This window comes from Apteryx rowi, unplaced genomic scaffold (assembly GCF_003343035.1).
Source record: "Apteryx rowi isolate R43461 unplaced genomic scaffold, aptRow1 scaffold_129, whole genome shotgun sequence".
Taxonomy (NCBI): Eukaryota; Metazoa; Chordata; class Aves; order Apterygiformes; family Apterygidae; genus Apteryx; species Apteryx rowi.
In genome coordinates, this window is record NW_020447519.1 from 1,197,540 (window position 1) to 1,216,150 (window position 18,611).

General features: G+C 35.1%; 1 protein-coding gene across 18 annotated transcripts in view; it reads right to left on the bottom strand.

Annotated features, from left to right (window-relative positions):
- KCNMA1 (potassium calcium-activated channel subfamily M alpha 1) overlaps positions 1-18,611 on the bottom strand; it is a 545,549-nt gene that overhangs the window by 109,358 nt on the left and 417,580 nt on the right. For 12 of the 18 annotated variants that reach the window (XM_026056020.1, XM_026056027.1, XM_026056021.1 and 9 more), the window contains exon 16: positions 10,218-10,286. In XM_026056020.1, coding sequence (XP_025911805.1) covers positions 10,218-10,286 — 69 coding nt within the window. Of the gene's footprint in view, positions 1-5,968; positions 5,981-10,217; positions 10,287-18,611 lie in introns of all 18 variants that reach the window. The other 6 variants (XM_026056024.1, XM_026056016.1, XM_026056015.1 and 3 more) reach the window with 1 other exon arrangement.

The following is an 18,611-nucleotide window of genomic DNA, read 5'->3' on the forward strand; positions in this document are numbered from 1 at the left end:
ACATATGTCTCTTCTATGCTTAAAAGAAGCTGCTGTTATGCTGAGAATTTAGCTGTTAAACTCAAAAACTCTTCTAGTGCCTCTAGCCTAATTTAGTTCTAGCAAATTACTGCTTCTAAAATATGCAACAATTTATAACCCAGTTAGATTTGGCCATTTTTATTTGGTACAAACAGGCACTGTTCTATCAGAAAAACACTTTTGCTTTTTCGTTTCTCGCCCTTAATCATGGAGGTGCAACAGCTTTTCAATGAAAACAGATGAGCACATTTCTTGACAGGCACAACTGATTTTTCATCTTGATCCCATTCTTGGAGATAGATAAACCATTTTGGGTTTCAAACTCAAAGGGAAAAAAAATCCTACCAGAAGCTCAGCAAACCAAACTGCACAGAAGCTGAGATAACCACCAGATATGTAGATATGACAAAGTAGTAAGTAAATAAATCAGATCTTGTAAGAGGCAGTGAACATCACCTTAAACCAGAAGTAACTGGCTTCTTTTAAGATACAAATGTATTAAAAGTATGGTTTTGTATCTCAAGGTTTTCTGACACATGAAATCAATTAAGGTGGGTCAAAGTATAGACTTTACTTTTGCAAGATCTTATACTTCATTCACATATATTTATTTTCACAAATACTATATATTTACAGGTACAAAACATAGATGTGATTGCAGTTAACCAAACAGCAAAATCTTCTGTTGGGAAAAAAGATTTCTTTGCCCCATCACTGCTACTGACAATGAGTCACAGCAAAGGTTCATAAAGCTCTGTTTTTCTTTGCATACACTGATCTTTAACCAGAGCAAGTCATGAGCAGTTTCTACTGAGTCTATATGGTTTTATTAAATATGCTGCTTATTAAAGCAGCAATTATATTACTTCTTATGAGACATGAAGTGTCATTAGCTAAAGTTATGCTTTGATAAGCACTCACTGTAACATGTACAGCAAGGAAACAGTTTTGAACTAAAAAGATTAAAAATAGCAAAGAAAAAGGATAGAGAAAAATAAAACAGGCTTATGAGCTTTCCAAGAAGAATATATCCAACAGTTATTTGAAGATGCATGCATCTGTTCAAGCAGCTCTTGAAAATATGCACATATTGTATTGCATTGTATCCCCACTGTTGAGAAGACAGGGGCGTGGCAAATTAAATTGGAGTTTTAACAGAGAAAGCTTCAGCTTATGTCTCATTTTTATTTATCTCCAAGGTTGGGTTTTTTTGCAGGTGTAGAAAGATGCAGGAAAAGGAGAAAAGGACAGAGATTCATTATGTTTAATAGTAAGAAATATAGCAGATCCATATGCACTGTGCGCCATGCATTGGAAAAATGCAACGAAAAATGACATCTCTGATTTTTCCAAATATATGTTTTTATCCTAAAATATCATTTGATTTTTTTTCTCTCAAATCAGCTCACCATATCAAGCAAGGAGAGTCAAATACTTTAAAAACTTTTAAGATCTTGAGCACATTTTCCAGTTTAGGTTACGTTAGACACTAAACAAGTAAGAGCAAGTTCAAAAAAATGTAATTCATAATTTCTTTTACAATCTCAGTTCTAGAAAATATTTTTGTCAGAACAAAGCTTTTCATGACATGGGTCACGTCACTGCAGAAAAAAGCTTATCTTCTGACTTGATTGTTCCTTCATACATGAACATTTAGAACACATGGCAATTAGAGCCATGTAAATTACATATGATCTACTGTTTTTAACTTGAATTTAATGAATTTTACCAGCTTGAACTTAGCAGGAGCCAGTTCCATTATTCTATGATAGGATAACAATTTCTTTGTAAGTCACTTATGGAATAGAAACTGCAGTTTAGAAAACTCCACTTTACACTTATCTGATAGGTAGCAAAATTAGTCCATTTGCTGAACAAGTTTCACTTGGTCACTAGATGCAAAATCATGCATCCAAGAACAATCAAAAGCATGAACAATGAAAGCAGGTCACACACAGAAAATGTGGAAATCATCCTTGAATTCATTTGCACTCTCAGGAATCAAGAATGATAGAAGATAAGCAGTTAAAACTGAACTTCCAGAGAGACTGCAATATAAGTAGGTGAATAGCAAGTAGGAATTAGCAGGACCATTTCAGATGTATAGATTAAAAAAGTGAAAAATTCAAATATGGTCAGAAAAACACTAAAGAGTACTTGGGGAATCTCCTTCTACCTAGATTGTTCAATGAAAGGTTAAGGAGGTAATGAGTTTTCCACATGTCAATGTAGAAGATATATCTGATAGTAACTTTGATGTGTGTTAATTCTGATTGATTCCCCCACTTACTGGGTTATAACTTTCTCTTGCTTTAAATACATATGTTACCTTCTGTAAAATACAGATATATATATAAAAATATCTGCTCACCCATTCCTATTTACCTGAAACTCACCCAGAGCTGAAAGTCCCCGAGGCAGAACATAAGCACAGCACAACACCTTTTTGGTATTGCATGGATTGCTGGTTACACAATACACCAGTATAATGGCCTATAAAAGGATACTGTATTACATTTTCCCTGAAAGTATTAAAAATTAGTAAGGTTTTGATAACTAATTGCAAGTCTTCAGAGCCTTGCCAAAGTTTATTAACTTAAGGATATCTGATGGAGAACCTGAAAGCTGAACGTATGAACTGTAGGGCAAGTTGTGAACTGACACGTTTGGCAAGACCAATTGCTTGCCACTGTTTATTTTGTATGATTTCTGGTAATTTTTGTTTGTCTTCTACTTTCAGATATCATACATGTTGGACTTGAACTATGTTTCTTGGGTTGAAACTGCATTAGGAAGTTTAATGGCTGATATTTTTTCCATGTTATCAGAATTTACAAAACATTATTTCTAATAAATTTTCAGTATATGAAAATCGCAGTAGAAGATGAAAAACATTCCCTCTAGCTTTCTGTAATATTCAGCTATCTTCTGTGTAAAGCATATCTACAAAATAACCAATCAGCTTAAGACTCTGAACCTTGGTTAAGTTGTATGTATTTATTGGGAGGTACCTACTAAGTGGCACATATGCTTTGCACAAGCTGAAAGTGACCATGTTTCCAGTACTGCTGAAGTCATAAATGAACCTAACTTTGAACTCTTAATCTAGGCATTGAATGCACACAGTAGATGCCTCTTAGATTTGCATTTGTCAGTCTTTTCTGAGAAAAAATGAGGGATTATATTAAGATGTGTGAGGTGCAGTACAAGTCTTAAAACTAAGCTGACAAAGGCACGTGCAGATGCCCAGCAAGTACAGCATAAAAAGTAGACAAGGGCAAATAAATTTTAGCAGCACTGCATGAAGGCTGAAGCCTGGAAGATGTGTAGATGAGGTCAATCAGTAGAGACATACACTGGCAGAGTTCTCTTAAGAATTTTCCTTGACAGCAGCCTCTGATACGTACTACTCTTGTTTGTTCTTACTTTCAGGATTGCGCTTTAGACAGCACTAACGGTGGGATTCATCTCATCTGTCTCGGAATGGAGGCCACTTTCTGAACTCCATCTTTCCTTGCAATCATGGAAGTCTGGATAGGTTATGTAGAGGAGATTAGAGATCTAATGTTTAGATTGACAAAGCTAGGTGAGGTGAATCCCAACATCAGTGACCAAAATCTAAGTCATAATCACCAAAGAAATGTCCCCCATTGATGAACAGTTTTGAAAAGTTCATCCCTTCATCAAGGAAACTTGTCTTTCAGATTTATAGCTACCCTTCTAACTGCCATCATCCTTGTCTAAAAAAAAATAAGATTAGTTGTTGTTGAATTAAATGAAACACAAATGGCAAAATTTTGACTAAACAAATGACAAAAGCTGTGACAACTCTGTTTTAAACCTTGCAGTAGATGTACTGTACCATTCCCCATGGAACTGAAATATTAACAATATCATATTAATCAGGAAAATATAATATTAGCGAAATACTATTAACACATTATCTAAAACAAGCCTGGTATTACTGACTACAGCTACTACATTGTTAAACACAGCTATTATTCTTGACTGGTTCATGCTATGCCCAGATGAAATGCACCATCATTAGTATAATGGCTTCTTCAAATGTGCCATGTCATTCAAAAAACTACAGAATTAGAATTACATAATTAATTTGAGACAACATATTTTCTCAGGGTATGTTTTGAAGTGGAGTGTGAGGGTAAGTGCACAAATCCCATAGTGGGAATTGTGTGCATACCAGCTGCACACTTGTAACTCATATGTATTGCTTCTTTCTTCTGGGCTCTACCACTGACATTAACTCAGATTCCATATTGCTCTACACAGAAAAATCCAGTAAGACACTAAAAAGAATACAAGGCAAAAGAGACAATGCACATTACATGCTACAGTATATTAAAGCTCAATTACTACAAGCATATAAAAGGTTGCTCCCAGGAATTAAGTCCTTTACAATAGCAACTACTAAGTCATAGTCTACAGGGTGTATGTAAGGTCTTTTATTGGGGCATAATCCAAACTAGTTCAACAGTGATGGTGAATTCAATACACTTTGAAACAATTAAATTACTCCTTTCAGTTCAAGAAGTGATTGATTATCAATACAATGGAGCAGCACAATATATTTTATTCTGGGAGCAAGCAACTTCACTTTGTACAACACTTCTTCATATCGCTTGTCATGCCAGCATTAACATGCCTTCACCACAAGATAATATATACTTAAAAGCAAGAAGCGAAGTAGAGGTGCAACAACTGCAGATCCTTGAAGATGCTAAGTGTTGCAGTAACTTCTCTGCAGTTGGATCATATTAATAATGCCAAACTGACAGGAAGCCACCTCTCTTTTCACACATCTATCCAAAAACTACAGGAGAGTAAGACTAAAAATGAAATAAATATAACACACAGAACACACGCAACAGAACAGACATGGAAAGTAAGTTTGGGGAGTACAGTGAAAAAGGAAATTGGAATGTCTGGACAATGAAACAGGTCTCCGAAGAGCACCACAGTGAGAGAGACTGGAATAAGCAGTTAGAAAAAAAAGGAGGGGAAGGAGGTGAGGAGGTGAGATGAGAGGACATGGAAGAGTGTGCCTTATTTATTTCATTCAAACCAATAGTAGCAAAATGGAATGTAAACTAGAGAGGGGCTCAGAGCATGGTGTAGCAAAAGAAAATGCAAAACATGCCATCCCAAAGAAAAAAACAAAACTGAGAAGCAAACACATTGAGTAACATCTTCATAAATAAGCTTAATAAATGTCATTAAAATGAATGTAACACATAGTACAAACTATCCATGGCACTTTCACTGGAACGGTACGATAGCTTTAATATGTACAGTATTATGAATAATTGGGCTCAAAACAGGATCAGCAATGCAAAGAATCAGGCATTTGATTGTTGTTAATGGAAAGTGAGGTTACAAGAGAATATGAGCTACTGTACTGTAAGACGTGTTTTGAAGAAAGACTCTTGGGGAAGAAGGATATCAATGAAGGTGTGAATATGGAGACAATATGGCAGCACAAGGGCCAGTAAAGACGAAATATACATCGTCACGATACAATACAAATGAACAAAAAGAGGAAGGGATATGTTAACAGTAAAGTCTGCTTCTCAAATGTAATCATCTGATACACCAATAGAGCTATATGGGAAAAAAAGTCCTAAAACTTATCCTGTTTTATTTTTTATTTCCTGCAAAGAAGTTAGTGCATGAGTCACAAGAACCAACGGAGAGACAAAATGCTATTCTCTCTCCTTTTTGAGATTGGGGGCTCATATATAAATATACATATATATATATATATATACACACATAGACACATGAATATATATATATATATGTACAGATATACAGAGAAAGATAGACAAAGGTGTTATCTTCCTGTGTTCTTGGCAAGGAATTAGTCCTGAAGTTAGAAGGAGTGGAGGTAGGATTGAGGTTGGAAGGAAAGGTAACGAAGAGGGCATACCGCTTTCGGCTTCTGCAAACGACAAGAAAAAAATTGCAAATCAAACACTTTGATAAGAAATCAACTGACACCAAAGCAAAAGCAAAAGAAACCCCTTTATTTAAAAGTCTCCAAGGCTCAAAGGTTTTTCTGCTGAGAATGAGAACAAATAAATGGATAGACAAAGAGAAAATTTAACAAGAGGAGTAAACACAGGGTGCAGGAGGGAAGAATCCTGATTAGGCTTTCCTTCTTGCTTACTTGTGTGGGAAAAAAAAAAAGAGATAAAGGGAAAAAGGAAGGCAAAAATCTCTGAAGGGAATTCAGATGTGGGTTTTGAATGTCTGCATTTTCAATTGGTATTGTTTGCTGTCTTTTCAGTAAGCTCTGCTAGGGCACTGTCAGGTTGATGCTCTCCATACTGCTTTATACTAAAGCATTTTTTTCTGCAGAAGTAAGGAAACCTTCCTACAAATAAACTAAGAGTATTTTTTAAGCTAATGTATTTGGCTTGCATCAGTGACACAGAAATTTACTTAGAAGTGCTTCCTCCTCTCAGTAACAATGATTATAATATTCACAGATGCTAATTAGAGATGAAAAAATGGCCAATTCATATTGTGACCTGGAACTGTTTGAGTGCAGACCTTAGTAGCTGGGCAGAAACCCACTAAATTTAGTCACATTTTGTACACTCAGAAGTTTCTATGACAATTGAATTGTAATTTAAATATGATTAAAAATACATATAAATGTAAATAAATCTAATGATAGCTATTTTAATTAATTTTAAGGTATCTTGATGAGAAATGGTTGCATAAAAAGATCATAGATTTAAAGCATACTGAAGATATTTTATCTATTATTTGAAAACGATTTTATATATATCATGTATATGAGTTACTACCTATATTTGGGCTTGCAAAACTCTTATTTAAAAGTACTTTTAAATTCTGCTTTTCAGCAATCTTGCAAAATCATAAAATGCTTATGCATTAACAATCTAATACTGTTCAAACTTATTATCAGGTTGTGCTTAGTGCTTTGAGTAGTGTTATTAGGATTCATGAAAAGAGTGAAAACAAAAATCACCATGAGCAGAAAGCTCAGTTACTGCTAACTGGTATAGTAATGTTGAATTTAATAGAGTTCTGATGATTTATAATTGCTATTGTTCTCAAATTCCCCGTGGTAGAGTTAACACAACTTGACTGCAAATTAGAAAGCTTTAGAAAGCTAAAATTTAGGAGATTGCCTGAAAAAGTAAGTGCCTAGGTAAATGAGTATTTATGTCTTTCTGTAACGGAGACATTAACGAAGTCAATGAAAATTTTGCCATTGACTTAAACTGGTGCTTAGATTTATTCTTAATATTGAGGAGAAGATTTAGAAAGGGGATTAAAGATCTAGAACCCCCTCACATTGCACTTTTGAGAGCTGCACACACTTCTGAATTCACTTTGTGGTTGCTTTAGCTCTGAGTGCAAAGTGATGAAAGCAGATGAAACTAATCTTCAAAGGAAACTCCCTTAAGTAAGTAAACGATCAGATTTTTAATCTGATCTAATTTACTTATATAGATATTATATTATAAACAGTGACAGAACTCAAAGTGGCAGAAGTAAGATCTTCTCATCACTCATGCAGAAAGAATGTTTCTAAAATTTTCTCTGGTTCTGAAAATACTGGTCCTGGACCTGCCTCTGCTATATTGGGAAAGGCTAGTTCTTAAAACAAGGGTGCCATCTAGATAGTATTCTGAATATCTATTTACAGTTATCATTGTCGCTATAAATTGTAAACTAGATAAAACCTCTCAATAGTTCTACAAAATGTGAAAACAAACCGTAATCATAAAATAAATCAGTACATTTCTACTGTTGGTCACTCTACTCATAAAGAGTGAAAGATAAAAGGGCATCATAACTAGCTTTCCCTACACATTTATGAATATTACCAATGAAGAACTGAAGATATGAAGTAGGATAAAATCTTGTCAGAGTCAGCATCGACAAAAATAATTGGTGAACGATAAATTTATCATATTCAATGACAGCTGCACTTGTAAGCCATATTATTCTATTTTACCTTGATCCCCATTCTTTTAATTTAAGCAAGATGCAGGGAAACTCAAGTATGCCTAAAATGTGAGAAACAGGAGTTTTGTTCCATTACCTTTTTGATTAGACTAAAAGGCTCCAGCTCAGCAAACCACAAATATGTACTTTGGGTTGAAGAGCACAGGGACAAGTAGAACAGTAAAGACATGCAGCATGTCATTACAAAATAGTTACCATGAGCATTCTAGCAAAATGCAGACAAAGCAGCCCTATGATTCACCAAACAGTGACCATAAATTACCACTGGTTACTAAAACCAGCAGATATTGGTGTGGACCTGGGTTATAAGAAGATGTGAATATCTATCTTATATACTCTCTTGTTATATATATGTTCACAAAATCTCCGACTGCTAGCATCCCTTCATTAGTATTGTTTCCTGCAATTTTTAGGCTCTTTTGTTCTACCAAATTAATTCATTGTGAACAGTTACCTGTGTGGCTTTAGATAAGGAAAATAATTCTATCACATTGTGCTATTTTTTGGGGTATCCTCTGCATCATTTTGTGATTAAGAACTCAAACCAAATCCCACTGAAGTTAATGCAAAGAATGATACGGAAGCCATGAATTATCTGTTACTACTGCAAAAGACTGTAATATTAGCACTTATGCAACTAAATGACAAGCAAAGTAATGACAGCTTAAAGTTGGATAATAATTCTTAAGGGGAACCAATAAAAACCAAATATTTATAAACATTGTAAATACAAAATCTGGTAAATAGTACCACTCCTATTTCTATTGCATTTTTTTTCCTAGATTAAAATGTTCAGAGATAAAAGAACAATTACTTGCTTGCTTTACATCAGCTAATGCAGAATGAGGTCATTCAATGGAAGAGTAATTATTTTCAGATGAGCCCATGGGAGCTGAAAACACTATAAAAATCTGGTATTTCAAAAAAAAAGGATTTCTTAATCAGCATAGTGTGGGCAAAAAGAACATCCAGCATCACATACACCACTTCACATATTACTTATCATATAACAAAGAATCATGTAAAACAAAGTACAAAGCAGGGAAATACTCTCATAAACAGTTGTAATATTAGATTTTTTGTGTCGAATGCCCCTCATAGGTTTTATAGATATTTTTAATAAATAAAAATGAACACATATAGGAATAAACATTAAAATATGCCTTGAAAATCTCAGGAACAGTGGCATAGGCTTACATGACTGACTTGGTTCTCCTTTGAGAACTAGTCCTCAATAGGTTTAGGCAATTAGTTGCCATTAATAAGATGACCTAACATATATGGTTCCAGTTTTACTATAGCACTTCAGAATGTAATTTTTAACTGAGAAAAATGTAATAGTCGGTACTACCAGATTTTTATTACATGTCCCTCCACATGTTGCTGACATAATTGCAGAGAACATTTACAGCATTTTTGTTATATGGAAATGAACATCGTGTAAATGCACTGATGAACAAATTGTTAGAGTCTTGACTCCAGTTTAACTCACAGAAGGATTCTAACAAACTTGTGTATGAAAACAAAACCAAGAAACAGTTCTTTTCCTGTTTGTGAACTGCAATCATGAAATTTTTTCTTCTTTTTGGATGAAGAAAGAAATCAGCCACATCTTAATTTCAAGGGTAAATAAATCTTTTCCAGTTTCATCTCACTATTCACATACACAAGTATTGTCAGAACACATATCTATTACATTTATCCTATATTTCTTTTTCTCCTATACCTCATGTAAAGTGGTTCTTCCAAATTCATTTACATGAAATTATTATTTTGAGAAATACACGTAGCCATAATGGGTTGTAGTATCACACCTATTTTCCACGTTTTCAGTAAAATTACTTGAATTGCTGAACTAGAGCAGATAGACTATCCTATACTGACTTAGGTCAGTTTTCATTTAAAGTAATGAATTGCACTTCTGGAGGTGGGACACATGTAACACTATCCCCCACCTTCTACTAAATATTCTGTTTTAAATTAATTTTGGGAGGAAGAGTATGACAGATATWAAAGCCTTTCAACACTATGTAAACTCATGTAATGTGACGCATACTAATTATAGTCTGAAATGCTTCAGAAGTATAATAGCTACGTTCATTCTGAAGAACTAACAGGCAAATTTGTGACAGTGCATTCCAAAACTTCAAAATTTGTAGTTATGGACATACCTGCTTTCTCGCTTTTCCGACTTGTATTCTATGGCTATCATTAAGAGCTTTAGTTTCGCAAACACCAGTCTAAGGAAGAAAAAAAGCCAAGAGTCAGTCCTTCTTCACAACCAATATCTCATATGTAGAGATCGTTGAGGGGCATGAATTTTCTTTGAGAATTTTTACTAATGTCTTTTCACATTTCTCAGTCAGGTGTGCACAGAATATATATTAAGGTCTTTCTATTTTGAAAGTGATTAACAGACATTTTCATAAAACTATAAAACTGACAAGTTTACAACACTAACACTAGCATAATCACCAGTATTACTTTACTAAATCTACTTAATAATAACAAAGGTCATGATACACAGCATAAAATCTTCAGTTGGCTATTGTGGCTGTCTAGAGGAAATTTTTCCAATCTGTGCTAGAATTTAGCCATATGTTGATTGTACTGCACATTCCTTAGACCATATGTATGTACTGATCTAAAACCACAGTACACTATTAATAAGTAAGTATTCATCAACCACTGCCACAGAGCAACAGCGTAACTGGAAATCATTTCTGACCAATATATGGGAAGGTTCATGCGGATACTATGATACACATTTTTTGTAGTTGTCAAAGTCTGTGTGAGTGGCTATTTATTAATACAGCTTAAGGGTGATATTTTTCACAGACTTGCAGAGCTGCGAATTAGTACAGTACCATTTGCTTCCAGGAAATAGGCACTGTGAGAGTAAACAAAGAAACCAACCAATTTTGTTTTAATAACTAGGAAGCATCTGCATTCCCATTTTGTCATTGAAGTGTATGTACATTCAATGCTACTTGCCTCCCGTACTATAAATTTGCCATGAAACCTTGTAGGGCTAACCTTTACAATTAGAGGGCTGCTATCTTGTATATCACACTACCTTTTTCAGTAAGACACTCAGTGTAGCTCTACAAACTTCACTACTTCAGTGTTATTCATATCTTTGCGTGTGTTTCTATAATATTTATTTTCTTGGAATGTATCTGAACAATATTCTGCAGACTTTGTATCAGTCACACAGACTTGACAGAGAACAAGGAACTGGCAGCTGAGCTGACAATATTCCATTTCTATAATAACTTTCAGAAATCACTGTGAGTGGTTCGTTTTTGCTGTTCCTTTGGGATGAAATAAAAATCAGAGATAAACATTGATGCTTTTGGGGGGGGGGGGTGACAATGCTGAGGCAATGTGTTGTATATCAAAATACAGATATATACAATGAAATTTACTTTGCATTAATTTTTGAAATGTAACACTTTAGCAGATTTTTTTTCTTGAAAATTTTCCTTTCATAGGATTGATATAGTACATTCATTCCCTCCTTCTTTTAGGAGGCAGGAGGTAGCTCAGAGTCAGGGAGGTAACATGGAAAGGAAAAAGGTGCAAGATTCATCTACCTTTATTTCAGAATCAACTAAAACTCTTATCCTCAGCACTTCTGGCCAATGCCAGATATGGGCAGACAAAATCTTGATAGCTACTCAGTTCCTGGTTAGCCCATCACCTCACACAGTATTAACAGGAAAATGAAGGCTGACTATGTTTACAGCATCAAAAAAAAAAAGAAGAAAAAAATGTTCAATTTCCAAGGCTATTGACAATAGGGTATTGTAGAAGTTTTATTAGGAGTATTATGCATCTGTCATAAAAAGATAATATAATTTTGTGGTTCCCAATACAGTACTATGAGCCAAGAATGCCAGGAGTTCTAAATTTATTTTTCATTTTGACCAACTACATTCTTTGAGGAAATACACTGAACACCTCTGCCATCTCTTTGTGCAATATTTGCTAATCTATATATGCCTTTCAAAAACACACCACAAAGTGAGAAGCATTATACCGCCCTAGTATATTGGTATCAGTATGTCATTCCCATCTATAGAAAAAGTAAAATATATTCATATGGTAAAATAAATAGGTTTACATGAACTTGGCCATGCAATTAAACAGGACAAATAAGTCTTACTATATAACAGTATTTTTCAAATATAGCTTGATATGATTAATAATGAGGATGATGCTGGTTGAAAATAATGAAAACAATGCATTTTGTTTGCCAGATAAAGATCTTATCCTGGTATTTTTTCCCTGATACATAAAAAACCTTTTAATAAGAAGACAGAACACTTTCTATCCCAAGTAATTATTATGGAGAGGTCCAAAAAAATTGTCAATGACAGTATGGGAAGCCTTAATTTCTATTTTATTTTCAACAGCCAGTATCATCTGCTAAGTACAGACGAACACAGATGTTCATGAACAAAGGCTCTTAAGAATTTGAATCCAACTGTTTCTATCTACCTAGAGAGAAATAAATTGGTTATGCCATTATACCAGCCTTCTTGACTGGTAATGCTAGTCATTGGCATAAATTAGCCATAGACACCTGCTGTATTATTTGTACATGACAGTACTGGGATAATGAGAAATTTAAAGAAATTATCACCCTCCTTTCTAAGCAGCAAAACATGAAGATATAATCTTGATTAGTTATTGAATGCCTTACCAAGTATAAAAAAAGGAATTTAATTAGAAAATCTACTGGGTAGGAATTATTTCTTTTCAAATAAAATTCTTAGAGTGAAAGCTTTTACACTATATATAATTTATAACTGACCTTGAGAAAAAACCTAATCTTTTTTGTTGGGACTACTTTCAACAAAGGACTAGATAAGAGTCAGGAGAGAAAAAATGTTTTCAATCTATTTCCATCCCTTGGTCCTGCTGCAGTTATCAAAAATATTTTGATAAAGGATAAATTATGTCATTACTCATCTAATGAAAAATACATGGAAAAATATCATTCTTGATGAAGAGATGTATAGCAGTGCCTTAAGTTGAGAAAAATATTTACAGTATTGGAATTCTTTTATAAATATATTATTTTTTGTTCTTTCAAACTACTCTTTATGCTCAGTTCTTGAAGTTAAAGCACTGTAGTGACTGGTTCTTCCCATTCTACTTACTAGTATGCTGTGTTCTTTAAGAGTTCAAAGGATGATGGTTTCAGATACTTTACTTCTATGGAGCAGCAATATCTAAAATCATTGTGGTTAATGAGGTTTGCATGTTGTAATAAAAACTACCATATTATATTAACCATAAACCAAACTTCCCTTTTTAATGGTTTATTAAATTCAGAATCAGCTAATCTGCAACATATGAAACTGGCAAAAAGCATGGGCACCTTCTACTTGCAACTAACAGCTGGGTTCTTCCAGATACTGAGTACTCTTGCTCAGGCCAGGAAAAAAAAAAATCAAGCAAATACTTCAAAAGCAGAATTTCACAGAACTATTCACAAATTTAAAATGAAGCACTGATGTGATTTTTTTTTTTTCGGTCACTATCTGTAAAGTCTGAATTCCATGTGTGGGATTATCCAATCAGATATTTTGATCAAGTGGAAAGTTAAGTCTGTTGGCAGGGTTTTGGGGGGTCTTGTTAAAATATTTGAGGTTTATTTTACAGGTGTCTTACTAGATCATTATGTGCACTTCTACTTTTTCTTTAGAAATGTCAGAACCTTTTAGTTCTGCTACAGAAGAGCAGATGTCAAGTTACGGGAGGGATTAGATCTTCCTCTTCATAACAGTGAAAAGGTAAATTCTGGGGAACAAAGCTGTCTCATGGCTAACAAATGTGAAATTAGAAATGCTAGGCAATATAAAGCCACTGGCCAGAATCTACCATATACATAATACAGAAACCACAGAAGCTGTTGCAGTAATAGCTGTCTCCTGTAGTTTTATGTACGTTAGGAGGAATTCATTGGCTGCCAGTACTGGAAAATTTGTTTAAAAAGTAAGTGCTTAACTACTAATGCGATTATTTCCATTCATCCTATTTTTTTATCTTACAGGACTATTAACTTATTATTAAACTATAGAATGAGAACAAAAAAGTTTGAGAAACCTGAGAAAAGATAAGAAATCCTAAAAGACAAATCCAGAAACAAAGAATCAAAAAGCATGGCTGTGTGTGCATATGTGTAATCATGCAAATGTTTCTGGATCTGTGACTGCTATATATTTTGCATTGATGTAGAGCAGGAGTAACTCCACCGAGCTCATGGAATCATTAACATAATGAAAAATGAACCATGCCAGCAAGAGTTTAGTCTATTACACAACCTTTAGATAATTGGGCACTAGCAGTTCCATGTCAGATTAGAATTTTAACCAGTCTCCGCTGTGAAGAAACACAGAGATACTATATATTCAAGGTATTTCTTCTGGTCTAATCCCATATCACCAATAAAAAGAAACACAATTAGATTTTATATTTTACAAATGATGAATCACTGACTGCAAAGAAATACCCATTGCCAGATTCAGTGCACAGAAAATATTCTTCATGCTTATTGCCAAAGCACTGAAAAATGCAATTTCTATTTTCTTTAGTCAGAGTCAGGATCCAATAGATGCATCAGACAGAGATCTGAAACTGATGAAAAGTATTACATATAAACAATGAATAATGCATCTGCAGAGCAACATTTTAAACATATTTTAGTATTTCAGTAAACATTTCCCTGATGTGTCTGAAGATAATCCCCAGGTTTCATCTCTTTTATTGTGCTTTGCTAAATTCTGATATGAGGCAATTTTATCTGTGTAGGTTCATCATGGGGAATATCTGGAAAAGGTGCCATTCCCCAGTCTTTGAATGTTCTTCTGGTTAGAGGTTACAGTAGGTTAGATTCCCATCAACAGTGTAGCAGAAGAAGAAGAAGAAGAAGAAGAAGAAGAAAAGAGCTATTAGCCCTATGATGTGCAGCAGCTGAGGCTTTGGTAGGGGTCTTTTATGCACCTGTTCTACAAATCTAAGAAAGTTTTATCAATACCTTTGCTGAATATCATTTACGTTTGGCAGTGGACAAAGACTTTTTGGGTTTTGGAGAAAGGAGCAGGAGACTTAGATAGTACAGGCTCATCCAAAGAACCAGAAGAATAGGAGGAAAAGCCACCTACTATGTTCCAGGAGATTGGATTGCAAACCATTTACATAAGTTAGAATAATAAAAAAGACTGAAGTAGGCTTAGGCCTGCATAAAGCAGTCCAAAGAGACAAAGCACTCTTTAGATCTAGTACAACTGTTAAAAAAAAAAAAAGAAAAAGAAAAAGAAAAAAACCCTCCAAGACTGGAACAAGACTACTACCAGAATAATAAGGAATTCATGGTAGTGGGAAAAGAAGACATCTGGAGGGACTACAGAATACCAAGTATACATTTTAGTACAGGAGCACATAGAGAATATAGGTGGATCCTGATAAAGATCAGGCTCTATTCTAGGGGTTTCATAAGTCATTATATAAATAATAGTAGAGTAACATAAGTCACTTTCTACATATATGTTGCTCCCTACATAAATACACACACAGGCACTTCATAGGAATTAAGTATTTGTACCAGTTCCAGTAAGTCAATGGTAGCTGACAACAGAAACAGCAGGTGAACAAATAAATTTGCTGCTCATAGTAGTGGATACCACTACGATTACCAGGAGGGTAGTGAGAATGTCAGCTGAGTATTTAACTGGTTCTCATTTCTGACATACCAGTCTGATAGGCAAACAACAAATATACGAAATGTCAACGCAGAACACTATTGATTTTGTCTCCATAATTTCCACATCAAATATTATTTTGGTTTATGAGATGGTTAGTGATTTGAAACAGAACGGAAGTGCTGGGAAGCATTCTGGAATGCAATCCTGCTCCAACCCATATTTGGCTAAGGAGTTTCATAAACATTTGTCCTTCATGACTTCTTTGTACCCCTAACCTGCAACAAGGAACTATCACTACACTGTTCTTTCTGGCCTCCTATTAACTGTAAAAATACTGGAGTAAGAACACTGATTAAAGATAAAGTTCCTATGGGAGCTCTACTGAAGGATCGAAGAACAAATAAGTCACACTTGCTTTATAAAAGTAGCTATTGTTAATTTTCTAGATAGGAGCAGGAAACATAGCTGCAATGCATATACAGAATTTTGTATTAATAAACCAGAATTGGGCCAGTAATTACTAACCTACAATACTTGAGGCTATAACTGTTGCATGCAACAAGTATAGGCAAATCGTGGTGTAGTAAGCATTGGTAACTGCTGAATTTTTAATGGTAACATAAGCCTCCATAATTTTAACTAGAGAAAAAAGAATGAACTCTGAAAAGTTCTAAGGCCTCCGTGCTGATCTCTGGATACCTTCCTACTGACGCAGCCTTTTCATACTTGTGAACTTCCTGAGCTCCTTACTCAAGTTCAATTACTGTGAACTTCACACTTGGGAAATGCTGTCCCACTGGGCCAAAATTAGGGAGCACAGGGGGGATTAAAATCTCTGTTTTCATGTGTTGCCCCTTGCTGGCTCATGGGTGTGCCTAAGGACACTATTTGGCATGTATTATTTGGTTGGGTGGGAGCAATGGGGATGGTCAGCCATTTTTGTGCAGACCCAAAGGAGAGTTTCTCAGAGAGCTGGGAGGAGAGTGTACAATATGAAAGACTTCTCTAGGATACACAGACGAAGTCTGATTTTAATTACAGTCAGAAGATGGGAAGCTTCATTTGGAGCTATGTCAATCTACAGGCTGACTTGGCCATTAGCTGAGCTGAGGCTTGAGGAGTCTAAAATTTGACATGTCTGAATCACCAATAAAATCCCAGATGCAGGAAAAAGCTGTTAATTTAACTGCTATAAACTGAAACTACAGCTTCACTGCTTCAGAGAGGTATCAAACTGCAATGGGCATATGTGTGGATTCAGTCTCAAGAGCACAAAAGTGACTAAGGTTTACCTCACCCTCTGAGATAAGACAGAAACCAACTAGCTGAAGAGAATTATCCAAAGACAGAAGCAAGAACTTGACAGTGACAGGTAGCCCATGATGTCCTGTTCTGTGAAAGACTCTGGTTTAGTTTTGAGTCAGTCTCAGGCTGGGAAGTGGTACTACTGCGAATATACTCCAAAGAAGTTATCTGTTCTGGAGATGTTGGAGAATGCAGAAGAATGCTGGGTGTCACCTACTTGGCTAGCCTAATTCTCCTTTGTCAGGACAGTGATGTTGCTAAGAAATCTGCAATCAGCTTCTCAAACACAGTCTGTTATCAAAGCATAAAGAAAAGATCATGACTAACATTGGAATATATGCCATGGTTATAAACCATGATACAATACACAGTGCGAAGGCAGAGCTGTTGACATCTCTATAATTTTCTTGCTTATCAAAAAATGGCTATGACTTTTGACTGACTGAATGACTTCAAAATTAGAACCAATAGCAAATGGGGCTGATCTAACATATATGAAGAGAAATGGACACCTTTCATATACTGTTTCTACTACTAGGTCAAGTGTGGATCCATAGGGCATGTGCCAGCCCTCACTAGGAAAACTTCTGGGTGGAGAATGGTAGATCAAGAACCTGGATGGATGTTAGCCTTGCATTAATCAATATTGTAAGACCCACTAGAATACTGCGTGCTTTGAAAAGAGCGATACAAATCAGGTTACTTTCCTCTTTACTCAGCTTCATCCACTTCTGGTCCAAGAAGAACCAAAGGCACAGAATGATAGAAATTATGTTCACATATTAGAAATATATTGGCGGGAATATATTCACATGGGACACACACACACACACACACAGCATTATAAATAAAACTTGCCGACTGCTATTCACTTCTACTTCAATGTCAGTAGTCAATCTCATCCTTCACCTTGGTGTTGAAGTCAAAAGCTTGAAATTCTTCTAAAATACTGTGTGTTGACCACACTAAGACTGTCCACTGATTTTACTTCCTATCCACAAACCAGTGTAAAGCACTTTTTGCTGTTTTGTGTGTCTTTTGGAAACTGAACAGCCAATTCTTACTGTAATGAAAATACATATGCACCAGACCCAGTGATATATAACACTACATCGTAATTACCACTGTGCTTTAAATAACCTGAATTGAACAGTCTTATCACTAAACTGCTGATAAATTTGAGTTACAGCTTTTTCTTTAATTTAAACTAAAAAACACAGATAATTAAGCTTTCAGATAATCAAATGCTTGAGGAGAGCTACAATATTTTGCGATATTCATAATCTCATTAAATGCCCTTTATTATTTTATCTCAGCTCTATCAGCATGTTAAATGAATGGCAGCTTTATGTCAAATACATTCTCAGTTGCAAGTTTCTAGAACTCATGGAAACTCAACTGTTTGACAACAGTTTTGCCAGGAAAATTTAGTTTTTACAGAATCGCTGAGGTTGGAAGGGACCTCTGGAGATCATCTAGTCCAACCCCCCTGCTCAAGCAGGGTCACCTAGAGCACATTGCACAGGATTGCATCCAGGTGCGTTT